Source organism: Silurus meridionalis, chromosome 22, assembly GCF_014805685.1.
Source record: "Silurus meridionalis isolate SWU-2019-XX chromosome 22, ASM1480568v1, whole genome shotgun sequence".
In the NCBI taxonomy this organism is placed as follows: domain Eukaryota; kingdom Metazoa; phylum Chordata; class Actinopteri; order Siluriformes; family Siluridae; genus Silurus; species Silurus meridionalis.
In genome coordinates, this window is record NC_060905.1 from 17204486 (window position 1) to 17226026 (window position 21541).

General features: G+C 38.4%; 1 protein-coding gene across 5 annotated transcripts in view; it reads right to left on the reverse strand.

Annotated features, from left to right (window-relative positions):
* Positions 1–12474: 12474 nt before the first annotated feature.
* The window catches only part of LOC124376042 (histone deacetylase 9-B), a 59753-nt gene continuing 50686 nt past the window's right edge, over positions 12475–21541 (reverse strand). For all 5 annotated transcript variants that reach the window (XM_046834915.1, XM_046834914.1, XM_046834912.1 and 2 more), the window contains 3 exons: positions 17564–17711; positions 17262–17473; positions 12475–13809 (listed from right to left, as the gene is read on the reverse strand). In XM_046834915.1, the coding sequence (XP_046690871.1) occupies positions 13456–13809; positions 17262–17473; positions 17564–17711 (714 nt within the window). In that variant the 3' untranslated portion in view covers positions 12475–13455. The remainder of the gene's footprint in view (positions 13810–17261; positions 17474–17563; positions 17712–21541) is intronic.

Below are 21541 nucleotides of genomic sequence, written 5' to 3' on the forward strand. Positions count from 1 at the left end.
ACAGTCAAAGGTGAGGTGAAAATGTATGTTTTTAGGACAAGTTGCGTTTTTTGGTGTTATATTTTAAGGCATTTAAGGGGACTACTATTTATACCTGAAATGACATAATAAAATGTGAATTTCTTGTCAGATTGTTGTGGTTTTTCTTTTATTTTTGTATTTTATAGAGACAATATGTTACAGTTTTTCTCAGTTGCTTTGAAGCATTTCTTAGATCAGAAATGAAATTTTAAAAACTACTTGTTTAACCTCCACATCATGTCATCACTTGTGCACAACTGTAATAAAAGCAATTTTGGTACATTCATTTAATTTATTGTGTATGGTCCCCTGGTGGTCTAGTGGTTAAGATGCAGCGCTCTCACCGCTGCGACCCGGGTTGGATCCCTGGTCAGGGAACCATCCCCAGCCTCTCTTAGTACCGGTCCCAAGCCCGGATAAATTGGGGAGGGTTGTGTTAGGAAGGGCATCCAGCGTAAAACATGCGCCAAATCAAACGTGCGGAGGATCCGCTGTGGCGACCCCTAACGGGAGAAGCCAAAAGAAAGTTTTTAATTTAATTTATTGTGTACAAATGTCTGCAGTTTCCTACATTATCAACTGTTTATGTTCATATTGATCAAAATATATTATTCTGGTTTCACCTGAATTGTTTTAACCCCTGAAAACATCTCAGCATCAGTTCATTGCATAAGTTGATTGAATGCAAAATGGTTAAACCAGTTGTCATAATTTGTGAAGATCACAGTTCTATTTATCTTTTTTTTTGTAAATGTGTCTTGAATTGATGAATTGTGCAGATGAATCTGGAATGTCACTAATGAAGGTGACAGAGCGAAACATAGAATTGGATGAAAATGGATGAACAACTAGGAAAGAAATAAACACTATTACAGTACAGTAAAAGTGTGAATCCTGTCAGGTCTCTTGCAATCAACATTTTACATACATTAATGTGTACATTTGTGTTGTTTAAATTCATAGACGCCGTACAGAAGACATTCATGAATTTTCAATCATTGTAACCCAAACCGTAGTTTACATCAGGAAACACTGAAACCGTGCGCCGTCATACTGACAACATGCCTGAACATTTTCGTTGTGAAAATGACAAAAGGTGATGAGGAGATGAACTGAGGATTTTGAGAAAAGTGCAGATTTTTGCATTATTTGGTACGTCCCCTTTTTATTATTACAGCATGAACTTAATAATAAATTCCACAGGTTTGGACAAAATCTCATCAGATCTATTTGAGTGTCATCTGGTCATTTCATTTGTTGGTCAAAGGTACATCACAAACCTATCAGCTCAAATAATGATGCTTTCCCTCAACTTATGAATTAATTTGAACGATCATCATCATCATCATCATCATCATCATCATCGTTGCCTTAAATGACTCCTCTGACCCAAAAGGAACTAAAGGTTAAGCTCATCCTGTCCATAAACACCCATCAACTCCCTAAAGCCATGTCCCCTATGTCCAACAGCTCAGGCCAGCCTGACCCCAAGCTCACAGCAGCTGCCCCCTCACTGACCAACTGCACAACCTCTAGGTGTGTGTGTGTGTGTGTGTGTGTGTGTGTGTAGGGGTGGAAAAAGAGGATGAAGGGGACTGAGTAATGCCTTACAGATGTGTAAGGATGGAAGCCTATCCACACAGATAAAGCTGAAAAGAAAGACTTTCATGGTAAGAACTAGTTATGGACATTAGGCATCGTTTCAGTGGGTCACCAAGGTGCATGAAGATTAGCAATCTCAGCATATCAGAGAGGAAGAAAGAAAAAAATGGAGATAATTCTTCTTTCAAAACTTGCTTAGGGATATTTATGTTAAATATTGGGTTAAGTATAACCTTTTTAGCCTCATTGTTCTGCAAAATACTTTTTTTTTCTTTCCTCCTTATTTAAAGTCAGCCCCTCACTAAGGGAAACACATGAAAGGATTAAAAAGGAAAAGCAGTGTAGATTCTCAAAGATATGCCCATAATTAGATTCACTTCAGTTTTTTGGACTTATTATTAAATTAGAGTGCTTACTTTTTCGCATTCAAGTCTTCTTCAATAACAAAATGTGCATATATATCAGATTAAATCGAACCTTGTATCTTTCCACAAAGAAAAAGAATAGAAATGTTTCAGACACACGGATACACGATGCATTCACTTGGATTGTTTTTGCTTTATTTAAAAATGCGATGCGGGTTTGTTTTCCTGAATTTCATCGCCTCTGGAAAACTGGTTTAAACTAAACAGGATTGTGACCTAGATGATCTCACTGTTGCAGTAGGATTGAATAAGACGCACACCCTAAAGTCCACTTTGATCGATAATGAAAAAGATTCTTCAGCAAACGTTGGAGAATTATCACGCAGTGGTACAGTGAGTTAAACCTGAGCCAGAGGTTTCATCACTTTAACTCTGAGAGACGGCTTTTTATTTTCAGGTTGCATTCGGATCGCATGCCATCTTATTATATATGTTTTACCTGGGGACATTATTAGGACTTAAAAATGCCCCAGACCTGGACCAAACTCTAAACCGTATGATAAAGATGAAGACCAGACCCCCTGGAGCTGAAGACATGGAGTCAGACATTTTTATAGCTTTGACCTTTAAAAAAAAATATATATATATATGATACCATGAGTTTAAGACTTCAGCTGGAGCACTGTGTGGGACAATTCCTGGTCAGGAGGATTCATTTCTGATTATTGCTAATGAGACATATTGCTAAAGTGGCATCTCCGTACAGTAGTTTGTGTTTCAGTTCACCAGAACCAGACGAAAACTGGACCACCTGGAGTTCAGAAGGTTTTTTTGAAGCTTGACAGTTTTTATGTCTGGTCTCAATCTTTTAAGTTTCTTCAAGGGTTTGTTGGATAGTTCAACCTTTATGGTTTTCAAGACCTGAGGGTGCTAGAGGAAGCCCTTTTCTCTGCATGAGTATGCAGTTTAAAATCAGGACTGTATAGAATACAAACCCTGAGAAGTCTGTCATGTTGTATAGCTAAAGTCTAAATAAATATTAAGTTTGCCTGGATTTGGTGAGCAATCTACCCCAATGAAGACTCAAATTCTTGGCAAGGACTGGAACATGGTGACACCTCAAGGTTTGAGAAGTTAATATAGTCTCCAAAGTTCTATACTATATGAACAAAAAGATTTGGACACCTGACTTTACCAGCCATATGTGGTTCGTTCCCAAAGTTGGAGGTGCAAACTTGTATAGGATGTTCTTTGGATGCAATAGGATGAAACTTTCTCTTCACATGAACTAGCAAACCCAAACCTGCTCCAGCATGACTATCCTGTGCACAAACCCGGGTCTATGAAGATATACTTTCCATGGGTTGGAGTGGAAGATCTTTTTCTATAGAGCTCTGACCTCAACCCAACTGAACAATGAATGTGAACGATACTTCACCCGATTGTTCATCACCTCGCCCACATCAGTACCTGAATTTACTAACACCCTTGTGGCTGAATGAGCACAAACTCTAGTGGAACATCTTTCCAGAAGAGTGGAGGTTTATATAATAGCAAATGGGGACAAAATGTGAAATGGATTGTAACAATGAATGAGTTCTGAAGGGAAAACTGGAAGATCTGAGTATGAAGGAAAAACATAATTTAAGTTTGTGATAATTGATGGACTTTTGTCATAAAACTAAAACAGTTGTCAGTTTATTTTACTAAAGTAGAACAGTAGCTACTTAGTATTTAATAGTTAATGATAAAGTAATTACAAATAATGTATAAAAAATGTAATGGAATTTAAATACATTTAATATAACAACTTCAGTGCTGTGAATTTGTCACAGTATCTGATACAAAAACTATTTATTATGGTTGCACTTTATACATTTGTATTTATTATTTGAAGAATCACATTTGATCAAAACCTGGTACAAACCTGGTGTTTTTGACCTGTATGCATGCATTTGGTATTAAATTGTTATAACAAAATTCTAACATACTAATATCAATTATTTTATATTTATAATTGATAGCAAGACATTCATATAATTAATATTAAAAGACAATATTATTTATTTTATTTTAACCCTAATGTACATTTGACATTTGCACACCTTGCTGCTGAAACCAAATTTGGCATCACCTTATAAATTAAAAAAAGAATTAAAAAAAAACATTAAAAGCATCAGCATATAAATTCAATAGTTTAAAAAAGTTATTAACTATAGAATACAGTCTAATATAGAAAATTACTAATAACGGTGATATATATTGCATTGCAGAAGTAAACGGCAGAAGTTGCATAGGCCCTTTTTGCTTCTAGTTGCAATATATAATATTGGATTTATTGAAATTGTATTTAAATAAATTTCAATGAAATGTAAACCTGAACAAGTGAACAGGAAATATAATATTAATAAAATATATTTTTATATTTATATTTATAAAATGTAATATTATAATAAAAAAATATATTATTATTTACATTATAATTTTTTTTTATAGTAATATATATGACTTTTCCAGATGCAATATATATAGCATAATTATGAGTAATTTTCTTGTACACAGCTTAATAAGAATATTGAATTTTGGAATTTTCAATGTTTAATTTTATGACATGCGTGCAAATATGGTGTGCAAATGTGTATAATATATAAATAATTAATATTTATATTATTATTATTTTAAATAAATAATAATATGTATAAAATCATTAATATTCGAATGTTGAATTTACATTTACATTTGTGGCATTTAGCAGACGCCCTTATCCAGAGCGACGTACAAAAGTGAAGTGAATTGTTTATTATAACAGTGTAATCCCAAACGCATGTATTCGTTTAATTTGTGTGTGAGTTGGTTGAATTTACAGCGGACTTCATTTAGCATCTCTTTTGATGATTATTGCTAAGCAGTAATTTTCATGCTATACATCCACTCAGACCCAGTGAGCTCAGACGGATCGAGTAAAACTGTCACCGGAGAGGCAGTAATAAATGTTTTCACGTTTTTGGATAAGGAGTTATGCGCAGCTGGCTCAGTGCTCTGCCCCAATGCGATCCAGGTCTTTAAGGTTCTCACCTCCAGCCCTGCCAATACTCATCATGTTGGAGATAAAGCAGTTCTCTTTGAACTCTCTTAGATAGAAGAGCTACACTCCCACCTCCTCAACTGCCCCTCCTTGAACCTCAGGCTTTATCTGCTTTCAGTGAAGAAGGAGGCTTGAACCCTTTAAGAAGGTATTGAGATAACAGTATGGACAATGTGAGCCATCATCCTGACACTTCAATAAACCGGGGCTGTTCTAAGCCCATTCATCTCACTATAAATGAGGTGAGTGTGTGTGTGTGTGTGAGTGTAGGATGTCTTTGTAAAATTCCTTCTGAGTACACTAAGCAGCTCAATTTTTTTGCCATTCCCCCCATTTATTCATGATCTATAAATATTTGGAGCATGTCGGATATTTTTATTGTGCATGGCTTGTCTGTGTCAAGGCCTTTAAATCTGATAATAAAATTTCATAGGGACTTCAAAAAAATCTAACGTTTCATTTCGCATGTGGCTGCCGTGGTCATATTTTGATCACTCCATTTGAAATCCTGCTCACGTGTTCTTACGTCATCTTCGGTATAACTCAATTTTCCCCATCACCGTTAAAAGCAATATAACGGAAACAAAGCTATGTTTTATAGTCTCTTGCCTGCCCTGAGCCACTTTGGCCGCGGGAACAATCGGACGGCACAGTGCGAGCGTGTGTTTGGCCGGGTCTCAGGATAACATCAGCACGTGGCCTTCGGGAACTGGGCAGGAGACGGAGCTCAGAAATAAATAGCTCGGGTTGAAGTCATCAGCCGACCAGCTCCCAGTCAGAGGTGGTCCTTTTCTTACATTCACGCTCTAAGTCTTTCCTCGGCCGGGCCTGCCAGCGCTGTCCCACGCCACCTGTGCAGTAACCATGCACGGAAAGAAAAACAACCACGAGCCATTACTGCTTCATACTCGAACGCCTGCTCACACTGGAGTTTTTTTTTCTCTCTTAGCACTGGGACATTGAAAAAAAGGATAATAAACCAGATTCCTCACACTGTCCCACGTGTACAGTAAGTCACATCATAGCATTTCATCATTTAAACATCTGAAGGCCGCTAATAGCTGCCAGAGCGCAACCTCCGTGATGACAGGTGGGTGTAAAGTGTAACAGTGTTTGACACAAATCTGACTTTCCTTCATTCAGATATCTCACCCAGTCCTAATTGACTTCCTAATGGAGACCTTTGATCGAAAAAAGATTATGAGCGAATAGCGGATTTAATATTTATACAACATACGTACCTCAGGGCTTTTCCAATCATCAAATATGACAAAGACTTGGTCTTTCATATTTCTATCCCAAAACCACTATATTCTTTTATATCCTGCATGATGTCATCTGAACAACGCTTCCAGTGCACCTCGTTTCAAATGATGGTTTACACATTTAGCTATTTCTTTAACTATCGTCGTATTCGTGTCAAAGCCGGTTGAATATGGCCCTCACACTCACTTACACACACACGTACAGGACGAGTCTTTTTTCTCTGTTCGGCAGCCCTGGTCCAGATTTCACACGTTACTCAACGCAAATATATTATCTTTTTACACCCCTGCAGCTGAGCTCAGGCCAAAAGAATGTAGGTTTTTTTTCTTAGGTGTCAGTAAAAAAGAGAAGAATAATAAACTCGGCCTTAATTGGAACGGACCTCGATGTCACCTCAGTGTCAGAGCATTAATAGGGATCGATGTTTTATTTGTTTAACATCCTGGCATCGGCGTATTTTAAGACCGATCGGGGTTAGTGCTATGCAGACATAAATTGGATACAGTCAGTCCGTCATGATTATGTGCCCTGTAGGGGAGACGTTCTCCCTCGCAAAGTCTGAATGTTTATAGACCGTATCTCTCTATACTCGTTAAGACCATAACTCTCGAGCTACACCCCGACTCCCATTGACTACACGTGGAAGCGTGTGGTTAACGGGAAACAGTGACGTGGTGGAGTGATGCAGGAATTCAACTAGGTGCTGAGCATGCAACAGGTGCGTTACAGGTTTCACAGCCAGTTGGGTGTCCACTACACAGCCCATGGATACTGTTTGAGACCTGAGGGTTTAGACCTATTTTGTCATTTATAATTTCATAATTGGCTTCAGCTCTTCTTACTGATGTGACGTCACCCAGCTCCCGCCTGCTCCCAGGGGGTGCAACACACCGAGTCCCCGACCGGGTTCAGTCAATGCGACATGATATACTAATTGATGTGGCCGTGCAACTGAGTGGTAAAAAATATAATTGATGCCCCGTGACCCCCCACCACCCCACAACCGACGCCCGGCTACCCATGTAGCCGCTGCCTAAATCCGCCACTGGCAAGCGGCAATCAAAACAAGTTTAAAAAGGAACGCGAGCTCTACCCTGACTGGTGGTTTGCTGCGTGTCTGACCAGTTAAATTTTTATCCACTCATAAATAAAAATACTGATTTCGTGAAATGTAGTTAAGTAAAAAATACGATATTTGACTTCGAAATGTAGTAAAGTTAAAGTAAAAGTCTCCTCAGACGGACTTGAGTAAAGTACAGATATGCAAAAAAAAAATACTTAAATACAACACTGGACATTATGCACCGTATTGCACGAATAGTTTGCACTTCTTGTGGTATTTTTAATATATTTTCCTAAACTGTACTTCAGAAAAAGCCCACATGGCACAGGAAGTTTACAGTGTTACCCACAAGTCACATTTTCCGATTCCAACAATGCTACATTGCTAGAAAGGGAAAATTCTAACTGTGACTGCCAGGGCTGGGTCTGCAGAGACCCTTTCACGGTTTCGGCTTTTAAGCGTCGGTTTCTGTGCTATGCTTTTGCTTTCACAGCTGCTAAAGTGTGGTCCAGGTGGACCCCCTGCCTCGGCTATCAACTGAGCAAACGAGAAACCCCTCGGAGGCTGAAGGTGCATACCATAAGCCAAAGAGAGAAGAGAATCCAAAACTTGCTAATTGAGGTGGGGATAATTCCCTGCTCCCACTGTCTAATTGAGGTAAGGATAATCCTTCGGTTGGGAAGTGCTTCCAGAGCTCTATACGCCCGCCGATCTCCTTCGTTTTAACAAAACCCATGGGTTTCTCGGATAAATGTGGATGTGCAGTGTTAAAGAGAGGGCTGACCGCATTATTTTTCGAAGCGTAAAAAAGAGCAATGTGGCAGTAAATGGATCATATCAGACCACCAACTTACTACAGAAACACAAAGAGTAGTAATGTGTAATCCAAGAGAAGTAGTTTCATAGGTTTGGACCAGAAAAAAAAGGGGCTGTTTGAAAGAAATGTGACTGCTTTAAATATTATACGGAAAAAGTCATGAGCATGGTATTATAAGGTTCTGTTTGAAAATTATAAAATAGTTAAATAAACATAAATCCCATTATTTTTGTAGTGATTTTTTTAAGAAAATGCAGGGGGAAGTGGTAGCTCAGTGGTTAAGGCATTGGCCTTTGGAGCTGAAGGTCATGAGTTCAAATCCCAGCTACACCAAGCTGCCACTTCTGTGCTAATGAGGGGCCCTTAACCCCATAGATGTTCATTTGTATGAATGAAGTAAAAAGTTTAATTGGATAAGGAGGTCTGCCAAATGCCATAAATGTAAAATGCTAAAGTTTAGTCCTCAGTACATGAATAACTTTTGGATTATAAGGATCTATCTTCCAGCCAATCAACATCTAGAATAAACATTGGATCACAGCCTTGTCCAATCGACATCCATGTTCTATTGACACACTCAGAAAGGGCAACAATTATCTTTTATTTTTAACATGAGCTGGTTTAACAAAAGTTAAATCGACAGCAGCACTGTATGGCAAAATTTTGTGGACACCTGACCATAAGATTGATTTATTTTTGAACATCTAAATCCACATTAATCCACACTGTTATAATAAGCTCCACTCTTCTTGGAAGACGTTCAGCATGAGATATTGCATGAGATCTTCCACTCTATCCCATTTAAAGCATATCTTCATGGACTTGGCTTTATGCACAGGGGCAGGTTTGGGTCTCCTAGTTCAAGCACCTCCAAATTTGTGCTAACAATAAAACCGAAAAGTCAAGTGTCCCAAAACTTTTGTCCCAACGCTTATGTATAGTGTGACGTTAGCTTTTTATTGATACAGACATGAGGTTCTTTTGTAAGCAGGAAGTAAAAATAGGTGTTTTTAGTTAAAATATATATATATTCTGGTGTATTTCAGGTTTTAGAAAATCAATAAAAAAAAAAAAAACTTCTGAAGAGCATCGATGCCCATAGTGTAGTAACTTTTTAGTTATCAATAATATTTATATATATATATATATATATGCAAAAAAAATGACACTGAATTTGGTTTATGTTGAGCTAACCTTTAAGAGCATGTCCTGTTGCGCTGTTACAGCACATTTTACTAGCATTTCTAGCCGGAATGTTAATAACACGTCTGTCCTGTGTCTCAGAGAGAAGCGTGTAATACAAAAAAATAAACGTAATAAATAATGACAGTATCTGTTTGAAGTTGCAGGACGGAGCAATGTTTTTGTTTAAGCTTGCAATACACAAAGGGCTCTCAATCACATATCAGATGGCTTCCGTGCTCTGTGATCTAGCAATCGTATATCTGCGTCAGGGACGTTCTGGCCTTCACAGTTGGGGAGATGCCGGAGCTGAGCTAAGCCCCAGTTCAAAGAGTTAACCTGATCCCTGAGCCCTGGCAAAAAAAAGCACAGGGGGTTAAAGTAACGTTCGACAGTGAGACTGGGACGTGATGGGGTTGTGGGAAAAGTGTCCGAAACAGCAAAGGGGAAAAGAAATGAGGTCAAGCCTAAAGCCAGATTCAGAGCTGGGCCTGACAGGCTCGCTCCCGGGCGTTTATTTTAATAAAATCACGCAAAAAATGAGAACTGAGCGAGGATCAGGGATCACAGGGATAAACAACACCTTTCAGAAAGGTGCTTCTGAAAGAAAAATAGCTGATCCTGTATCAGAGCTATACACTATATTATGTGTTTATGTGACCGTGTGTTTACATGGATAACACCTGAGAACACCACCTTATACCCACTCACACCCAGCAATAATGTTATAATCTGGGATTGGCGTGGATTACGAGTTAAGATCTAGAAACAGCTTTCATTTAATAACATTTCATTATACATTTAAATCAGAACAAATACACAGTTTTACGACTTGAAGCTACGCTCTGTTTTAATGTTCAAATCCGAAATGAAATATCTTTTCTGCCTGATTCATCCCTACCTCTGGATGGAGTTCTCTTCAATTGAAGACCCTCTGTGTGACGATGGTTCCACACGAACAGCCTAAAGATCCATTGAGTTTCCTGAGCAACTTAAGAACTTTGAGGATGGATTTGAACTGGAATTAATAGCACCAGTCTGTACAATGAGGACATGTGCTGCCTTTTGAGTCTGATTCCTCTCAAGGTCCTTTTTCTTTAATAACTCAACTTTTAAAATCCTATTTCCTGGAGATAAATTATTATTTTGGAAAATGTGGACATATTTAAAACTTTTCTTTTTAATGTGTAAACTTGCCATCTCTGGAAAAAAGACTGAATAAATGCTTTTCTCATGCAGCCTTTGTGAGCCCTCTTGTCTAATTGTCACATGTTCATTTCATTTCCTGTCACTAAACACAAACGAAATAATATTTGTAATAAAAGTTTGGTTTAAAACCATCAAAGCCATTTTTTTATTATTATTATTTTTTTTATTATTCCAAGAAGTCGGACCAGATGCTCGTTCCTCATATGCTTCTCACATGTACACGCCAGTCAACAGATGGATGAGATTGAATTAAACTACACAGAATATTAATCATAAAGATAACAATTCATGTAAAATGTACAATCGAAAGAGTCCCAGTGTTCCGATGAACAAACTGCACGATTTGTAAAAGGTAAGAAAGAACGCTCGAATGAAGTTGCGGGATTGGGGTATCACTTTGAAGGTGGCATGTTTAACAGCACAAGGGACTTGATTAAGATCAGCAATAATGGTGACAAGCTGGGAAAAAAAAGAAAGAAAAAAACACGTCCCAGTTTTTATATGTACATTTACAAAAAAAAAAAAAAAAAAGAAAAAATGGAAAAGCTCGCAATCAGGTGGATTTCACATAGACGCTGAAAATCAAAGATGTTGAAGGTCATGGCTTTTCTATATTATGCACAACAATATACACATGAAAGAGAGAACACAACAGCACGAATCATTGGCAGACTGCAATATCTGTGTGTCAGTATCACTTCTCAAAGAAACAGAGAGAGAGAGAGATCACAGTAAGATGGCACAACCCAACACATTTCTGTAGGTTCAGTTAAAAATTAGAAAGCATTAGAAACTCCAGACAAATTTGCTGGAACTCTTTCAGGTGAACAGAACTGGTAGGCTGCGAACGCAAGGACGTTTTGCTATCCGTCATAACCTCACCTTCAGGGCGTTAACATACGGGGACGAGGAGAAATTTCACTCTAAGAGCCAGTAAGATCTTTGCCGATGCTTTGATCGAACTTTTTTTATGTCTGCAAATAGAAAAAATGTGTCTTCTATCATTGCTTCCATCATACACATGGATATGGGCGTCCACCATAGAGCCTATATGCTATAGAAATGATCAAATTTGAGATCTGTGATTTCTAGGGGTGACCCCAAATAACTGAAGATTCGATGCTTTGATGGGAGGAGCCTGATACCCATCTCACAAATCTTCACAGAGCCGTTATAAAACGAGGATCACGCCATTTTGAGTTATATCAATGCTGAATGTCTGATTTCACACAGAACTACCGTCTTTCTTCCAGTACGTTAATATACACCATATTATAATACTAATGCTGTAGATAAAAATGTGAAAAAGCTTTTAATAATTAGGTTTAATTACGTGCCGACACGTGAAATGCAAATCCTGTCTGCAGTGTGGCCTTTCTGCAGTTATTTACGTATTCTTTTTTTAGGTTTATTGATCCAAAATGTTTGATTTGTATACATTTTCTTTGATATCTTTGTGTGATGTTGCTGTACATCGTGGGTTTAAAATGTTATGAGGAATCGTTTTACGAATGTTGATCCATTTCGCCTTTGATTTTACTTGACAGACGGTTTAAGTTGCTTTATTACAAAGTTGTTTCCGTGTGATGCGTGTGGAAGAAAACGAAAGCTGACATGACAATTCTGATTCGACTTTGTATATCCTTAGTCAGGGACACCCCTAGTGATTTCCCTTAAAGCCGAAAAAGCTCCTTTCAGAGAAAATAATCTGAACTCTTTCGCACTTTGTCGTTTTTTGATATATTTTTCTCCATAATGTACTGCATAAAAAAGCCAACATGGCTTTAAGTGTTACCTCAATTCACATTTAAATGCTGTCCATTTACACACAGCAATGCAAGAAGTTACGCTCAATACAACGTAGAAAGATCAAACAGAACTTTTTTAATGTGTTGATCTGCACATCAAACACATCAGCAAATAAGAGAAACCTTGGATTTTAGGGAGGATGGAATTAATAAAGAGCTAATTCTCTCAGCTCATAATCTATAGTCTTCATATGCACAAACGTCACCTCAAAACTCATTGCTCAAAAAAAAGTATCGTCACAAATCAATAAAAAAATCTTTGTTTTAGCTACTTTTAGCATGATAGGGGGTGTGGTCTCTTCGAGATTGACTCCGCCCCACATCCACAGAGTCTTATGAGGTCTCACTGAATCGTAAGAACGTAGGAACTCACCAGATCTCAAAACCAATATGATAGTTTGGCAATTGTGTGTATCAGCATGTTTCGGACAGATATGGAAACGTCCCTGCGATTGTAGCCTTAACGTTTCGTTCCCAACATTCGCAGATATTTTTCCAAAAATGAAATTCCCAAAATAACTTCTTTCTTACAGTTAATTACGGGATAGATCTACATGTGGGCTTTGTTCGTGTTAGATTTTGTCCATAGTTTCCATCATAATACATTTCAGTGCTGGAATATTTGCGTATAAAATGAAAATGGCCGCATTGAAAAAATTCCGGATAGAGAAACCGACAATAATAAACCATTGACAATAATGCTGTCATGATGCCTGGCTAAAAATTGACACTCGATTCCAAAATATTTCACACTGTGATTTCTGTCGATGTTAGACTGCTAGAGCTGATCCTCACGATCTGTCACACTGCTGATCATACCTTTCATACATTTCTAACCATCACAAGATCCAAGAAGAAGGCGATGAGAAACGTGAGGCAAAGAGTATGGGAAAAGCTCTGGATTCATTCTCTTGAACTCCTGCATACTGTCTTCATTTTTCTTCTCTTCATTCTTTTCCTTTCGCTCAAAATCTCTAGTGTAACCGTTCTCTCGTTATATCCTTCTGTCTGACTCGCTCTATCGTTCTTTCTCTTTCTCAAACGTCCGTCTCGGTCATGCTCTCGACGTTCTGTTCAGACTTGACCTCGCTCATCGTCTCCTCTTCTCTTTCATTTCTCTCATCCTTTCTTCCTGGCGCACCTCTGTCCTGCCCCCCTTCCTCCATCCTGCTCTCAGGGTCCAGCGGCTCTTCTTTTACCCTGATCACACTGGTCTGGGCGCTGGGGGTCTCGCTCTGGACGCTGCTCTCTAATTGAATGCTGCTGCAGCTGCTGCTGTGGCTACGGATGACTCCAGCAGGGGGCAGCGTGAGCTCCTGGCCTCTAGCTTCCTCGTCCTCTTCAAGGTATGCGGTGGGGTTCCTCAGCTGCTCAATGGACTGCGACAGCATCTACACAGAGGACACAAAGTGTTTATTACAGGAATCGAATTCCAGACCACTATGAGTGGGATATTTCACAAAACATAGAAAGACAAAATAAGATTATTTCATCATAAGCAAAATGTTCATAGACACCTGACCATAAGATTATGTGCTTCTTTATGAATTGAGTCCCCATATGCAGCTATAATAACCTCCAATATATAATATAATAAAATAAAAACTTGTAATAACGCAAATGGGGACTAAATTTAAAATGGGATGTACGCATGTACAGACATACATAATGAATGTTTTATAAATATATATAAAATACATCTGATTGGAAGGCAGAATTTTTTTTAACATGTTCCTGGAGTAAATGAGACGTGAGAATTCAGCCAAAAAAATAAATTAAACGTGCATAGTATAAGAGTGTTGCCAGCTTTTCTTTCAGGCCTTCAGGAAATGAAAATGAGGTACCAGGCTAGAAAGTCAAGGGGGGAGAAAAGGGGGAGGGAGGCAAAAGAAAAAAAAGGGAAGAAGGAAAATGAAAATAAACCTGATGAGTATAAAAAAGAGAAAAAAAGACAAATAGATGACAGAATTCGACGTATACTATATGTATAAAAGAAGAAATGCCTCAAGAAGTGTAAATAATTCAGGGCAAGAGGAAGCCATGAAAAGAAACTAGACTGAGGAGACACCAAGAGAGGACTTGAAGGTGAGAAAGTGAGAAGGGGGGACAAAAATAGAGGACAAAAAGAAAGAGAAGAAAGTAAGGAAGAGAAAGGAAGAAAGGATCGGCCCTGTTAGCGTGGCCCCAGTGTAAACATCCTGCCAGGATTTATCCACTTCCTGTCTCGTTTGGGCAGCAGCGAGGGGGCCTTTAATCCACCATCCCTTTAAGAGCCCTGAGCCCTTATAAAAAAAGTCTATGAGGAGCCACTGATTCGGAGGCCTCGTTAACTTACCTTCAGTAATCGTGAACACACACGAACACACACACACACACACACACACACACACACACACACACACACACACACAATTTGGGAAAACTTCCAGAAACCAGGCCTTCTGAAGCGAGGTTCCTAGTTTGCATTGACGCTGTAACTATTCAATTAAATATCAATAGTGAATGAATTTGTGCCACAATTTTCTTCCATTATTTTTTCTCCTTGTGTGAGCGACATGCCTCGAGAACCGTGTGAGGAAAATCTCAGAAACAAAATGCGTGCAACAAATAGTTGTTTAGCTAAATTGTTGTCTGTAAAGTTTGCAATGTTCAGTATGAAAAGCTTTACCTCAGGGGTTCTCTTTTCACTGAAAAGTTCCTCTAAATACCATCCAGTCAAAAAGACCTAGCAGTTCTCGTTGCTAGTTAGCTGCTTATTGGATACCGATATTAGCCAACACTAGCTAGCAAGCTATGTCTAGTCACTGTTAACCAGCCCAGATTGACTCAGTACCTTGGATTACAGAGCTGATGTCTAGCTGATTATTATTTGCTCTTTCATAAGAAATGTAGCCATGAAGTCATTTATCTGTAATCTGTACATTTCACACATTTGGCAGAACGTATCATAATAATATTGCTAAAAGATATTGGAAATAAAATACAGTTACGAGTGTTCCGATGGGAATAATTCCTTTTTACACTGCGAAAACTCATCTAGTCTTACACTCTTATTTCTAGTCATAAAAATCGTATTAATCTTATTTTAAGAATAAAACACGATGCAAGAGCAGATTATGTGTGTAAGATTATTATGATTGGTTTAAGATTATTTATCTTTTTTCTTACTTAGTAAAGTTTAAAGTGAGTTATTTTATCTGCAAATTGAGCTTAATTACTAACAGAGACATCATTTGAGGCCTTGTATCTTTCAAGACTTTATTTTAGTTGTAATAACCCGGTTTTAAGTTTGCCGAGTTAAAGAAAAAAAGCGAAATAATCACATTTAGAATTTGTTCATTAGTATTATTTATTACAAATGCTCGTTTTACGTCGACAGCTAAACATTTATTTACAACCTAATAACAAATGATAAAAGTCCGCACACACATTTTCCGGTATGGTTATTCTTTTTTGGAACTTTGATCTTTATGCCAAGTTGTTTTGTAGCTTGATTTCAGTTTAATAAAATGAATAATGTTTTATGTTAGATAAGTTTCAGTATTTTGAGAAGTAATGACGCACCTTTGTTTTTGCTTCGTAGCTACCGTGTTACAAGACGGTCTTCGTTTGAATACATAATTGTTGACAACACGTATGTATGCGTGATCTTGATTTTAAGAGTAAAATAATTTCTAGTTTAAATGCTTTGTTTTATTTTAAAAGTAATGATATGACCATGAATGACAATTCTTTAAATTATGAGGAATTCTCTTGTTTAGTAGCTCTGGTTTTTCTGGTTCTTTTTAACACACACATAAAAAAAAAAAAAAAAAAAAAAAAAGAAAATGTAAAAATTGTTTTTTAAATTACAAGCTAGTTTTAAGTTGATTCAACTAAATCTCCTGCTTGGAATAAATGTTTTAATGCTTATTTTAAGATATCTTGGGTTTTTTTCCAAAGCCTAGATATGTTTACTTATTTCTTACCAAGTGTAATTATCTTACTGCATTGGCAGATCATTTGACTTGTTTCTAGTTTGCATCTTAAATCATGCATTTATTTCTTGTATTTAGACTTTTTTATAGTTTATTAAAGAATGGCACACTGCATAATTACTATTATTATGTCTTATTAAAACTGCATGAAACAGATGTACATTATCAGCTGGGTATGTGTGCTATGTTCACCACCCACACAAATATTTTGGAAGGTTCAAATACCCTTGAAATGCCACCACCACCACCACCACCGCTACCCACTAGCTCTGCATCTGCTGCTTCTCAGAAGGAAATGCTTCAGTGGGAGGGTTGAAAAATTCCTGCACTGGGAAAGCACCTGTAGGCGTTTACCCGGGTCTACCACGTTATCCAACATTTAAATCTGCCTTCAAATCCTACACTAGTGATGTTTAATCCTTTATTTGCAATGCAAATCACATATAAATGTGATATATACCAGGCTCTCATTTTGTTTTCCTTTCACAGCCATTTCACAATGGTAAGCCACAGGCATGCAGCGTTATAAAATGTCCCAGGGTGACTCACAGTGTCCCTCCAGACTGTCACACTCTGGTCATGACGAGCTACAGTACTGCAGCGTTGCTGCTTTTTCCAGACCTCACACGCTGCCAGGGCTCGATCGGAAATGCCGCTGGTCGAAGCGCCTCACGTTTTGCTCACGCACAGTACAAGTATGTGAGCGTTTTCAGACTCTTCGGTGCGGATAAACAACATTTGCGAACCAATTGAAAATTAAAGTGTGGACGTGATGCTTTTTTTTTTTTTTGTTTCGGATTATTGTATTCGTAGCCTGAAAGACTTTGGCCTGAGTGAAACACCAGCGTTTGAGCCAAATGAGGTACCTGGTTGATGTGAACCTGCTGGTGGTATTGCTTCTGTTTCTCCACGAAGTTGTGGTGCTGCTGCTGGAGGACGAGTTGGGCCAATGTGCTCTGGGGAAGCGGTGCCGACTGGGTCCGGTTCAGAGGCCGGTGCCGAGGCTGCCTGGGGCGAGAGCCTCCGCCCGAATGCTCCTTGTTCACCAGGGGAGACTGGGGCAGAACCGAGCCACTGCCTGAGAGCAGATAAAGAGGAACAAAGGAAAAGACAATGAGAATTCTGTACAAACCGTAAACGCAGTGTAACCCTACACTTAAAAACTGACCAGACGAGATCATCTTCTGCTGTCTGGTCTGCTCTTTCAGTAACAGGTGCTGCAGCAGAGCCTGATGGCTGGTGTTCACCTTCGGCTCTCGTGAGGCGGCTGACACGGAGTTTGCCTCACCTGCTCGCTCCTTCACCGATGAAGCAGGCTGCAGGACAACCAACAGAAAGAAAGTGTTTAGACAGGCGAAGTTAGAGACATACCGAGCCCCTGAATAAATAATGAGGGTTTATTGAAACGACCAGAAAAACGAACGAAACAATCAATTGACCAATTAATTAATTTATTTATATTTATAACAATCATGCATAGACTTACACTACACTATACTCTATATGTTCTATAGCCATATGTGGTTGGAGGCTCACAATTTGCACAAACCTGCACAAAGCCAGCTCCATAAAGATATGCTTTACATGGGTTGGAGTGGAGGATCTCCTGCTATAGAGCTCTGACCTCAACCCTTTGCTATGAATGTGAACGCTGACTGCACCCGAAGCCTCCTCACCTCACCTACATAAGTACCTGACTGAGAAGGCATCTTACACAAATCTCCACAAGCACACTCCAAAATCTAGTGGAACATCTTCTCAGAAGAGTGGAGGTTATTATAACAGGAAATGGGAACTAAATATGGAATAGGATGTTCAAAAAGTAAACACAAGTAAACTAGTGTACTTCTCGTGCTTTCATCTTTTTCGAGCATGCAGGTTAATGACCAAACATTTTAACTAACCCCTTTAACTGTATAAATTTAACCTTATTGTAGATCCACAGTCCAAATGACGGTGACATTATCTACTCTTTAATAATCACAACAACCAAACCTGTGGATAATCGCACAATCAGCATCTTTGAACTAGATTTTAGCGCTGGAATCAATATTTACATTGAAAATGTTCCAGAGCACGATCAAACTGATTTTATGGAAACTCTATTGAGAATGTTAAACTGTCATGTAAGTCACATCTCACAGGATGTACGATTTTTCTTGAGTGGAATCATCCCTAATCACCATTATCACCACCTGTAACACACGTATATGCCTTGAAATAGGCTTGTTTTTGGCAAACTCCATTCCACAACTACCACAATTTTTCACGGTTATATATTAAACATGTTGTTAGACATTGTATTCGGCATAAGAGCATGTTCTAGAGGCAGCATCATGGATAATAATCATACTTACCCACTGCCACAAATCTTCTTCTTCTTCTTCTTTCGGCTTCTCCCATTAGGATGATCTGTCTCCATACTGCTGTCCTCTACATCTGCCTCTTTCAAACCAACTACCTGCATGTCTTCCCTCACCACATCCATTAACTTCCTCCTTGGTCTTCCTCTTTTCCTCCTTCCTGGTGGCTCCATCCTTAGCATTCTCCTACTGATATACCCCATGTCCCTCCTCTGCACATGTCCAAACCATCTCAAACTCGCCTCCCTCACCTTGTCTCCAAAACGTCCTACATGCGCTGTCCCTCTAATAAACTAATTTCTAATCCTGTCCATCGTCGTCACTCCAAACGAAAACCTCAAAATCTTCAGCTCTGCTACCTCCAGCTCCACCTTCTGTCTTTTACTCAATGCCACTGTCTCTAATCCATACAACATCACAGATCTCACCACAATGCCACAAATGGATATGGTTATTATCCATGATGCTGTAATGATGCTGCTCTTATGAGTACCCCGAAAAAATAAGTACTGATCATGAGGAACGTTTCAGATGCAGCATTATGGATAATATGTAAACGCACCCGCTGCCACAAATTATTAGTTATGGTTATTATAAATGATGCTGCCTCTAGAACATGCTCTTATTTCAAGTTTCAATTTTTATTTGTCATAAATACAGATGTCATTGACATTTCGTCAATTTGTAGGTAGAAAAAGGAAATGTATCATTTAACATATTAAATTAATTATATGAATATTTACATATATTATATATTAGCATGAGGTATTTAATTAACGAATATGGAAGACAGAGGATAACTGGTAGAATCTATAGCTTACAGTAGGTGTGTACAAATGCAAAAGATACGTAGTGTGCAAACAATGTTTGTTATGTCGAGATCACGAAAAAACAAGAAAGAAAGAAAAAAATTGTAGGACGGCTGTAATAGACTACAGTATAATGGTAAATTAATAAGGCTGAAAGTGTGTGTTACATTTTTGACAATTATTTAACCGTTTGTTTGTTAATCCTATTTGAAACCTATTTCTAAAAGGTGTCTATACACCATTATTCTTTCTATATCTCAGCACTGCATGTTATTTCCTATCAGCAGGTCATGAGTCAAATATGTAACTTGTCCACTTGTGCTTGAGGAATTCAGTCTCTTCATAACAAAAACATCCAGAATCACGTGAGCTCTAAAATCCTGCTGCTGAACCGCGTTACGTTCGGTAAGAAAGAAAAAAAGTCTCGAACTCAAGCATAAAACAAGTTCAAAGCATTCATGTGTGCACACTGGTTGCATAACAAGTGGCTAACCTGAAATCTAAAACCTGGCAGTGCATATTTATGAGGGGCAGTTTCCTTACGGTTTTATCAGGCTGTGATGAATGAGGCGATAAAGAGCGCTCTCTGAAACCCAAAACTCACTCTCCCTATTTACGCACAAAGTTCGAAAGCCTCTGGGTCAGAGGGCAAAACCCCCCCGTAGCTGTGCTAGCATGAAGTTAAAGCAAAGGCTTTACAAAAAAAGGGGGAGAAAAAAAGTCAAAAACTAGCACCATGTCTCATTTTTCTCTGTTATTCTCTCTTTTTTCTTCTATGTTTCTAAATTAAAACACTCTACAGTCTGTTTTCTCAGCGGTCCTGTTGACTATGCAACAAAAACAGCCACATGACTGTACGTTTCTCTGCGATGAGAATGATTCTGGACGTATTCTTATCTGTCCCAGAAGGAGAATTCCTCTTACGGCATTTCTTGCTTTCTCCAGAAATAGAATGGAGCCTGATGGCTCGCTTACTCCTAAAAATACTGCTTCGGATACCTCGTCTTCTTCTATTCATATCTGTTCCTGTGCAGAGTGAGCTCTGGCTCCTGTTTCTGGGCATGTTATGAATTTTATTGCGTTATGACAATTATGGACATGGAAGTATTAAGCGGTGCAGGTTTCATTCTCTCACACTGATTGTCAGACGTTGCCTGGTTATAGTGGTGAACAAATTAACGAAGTAAATTTAATTCGTTATTGTACTTAACTAGCTTTTCCATGCATTTGTACTTCACTGAAGTATTTCCATTTGGGGAGACTTTTCCTTTAACTTCATTTCAAAGTCAAATATCTTAATTTTCACTCAACTACATTTTTATCGTTACATTAAATTTGGTTGTTCTTTTTTATTTCGAAGTGGATAAAAGCGTAACTGGTCAAACTCGCAGCAAAACACTGGTTTTAACTTCTCATTATATGCACATAAAACCTCATATGGTACTACACACTTACGCATTCCTCACATTGGGTGAGATTACAGAGAGTAGCACAATTATATATTTAAAATATTAGGGACATGTGTCTCCAAAAATGAGGCCGCTGCGATGCATAGCTAACGATACGATCCATTAAAGATACATATGCAGCAGCTACCGATGGGATTCGAATCAACACAGTGCGATTCCAAGCAATACGATACGGAAAAGATATGAGGCAATGCAATTCAATATGGTACGGATCACTTTTATTTCTATATTTCTGACAGACAGCAAATCATCAATTTACTTAAATGCCTTCTGAATTCTTTCACAAACATGCCAATGTAGTGCAAAAACTAAGAAAAAGATGAAAAAAAAACAAATGTTCTTTTCCTGTTGTGTCTGCAGAAAGTTACAGCTCTACCTCTGCCATGTTAATCTGTATTCTATGTGACTCTCAGGACACGTCTCGGTCTCCGTAGTGTTGTGATAGGTCATTTTCAGGTAGCAGCAGCGGTGCTGAGAGAACGCGCTTGAGAAACAGTTTAGCGAC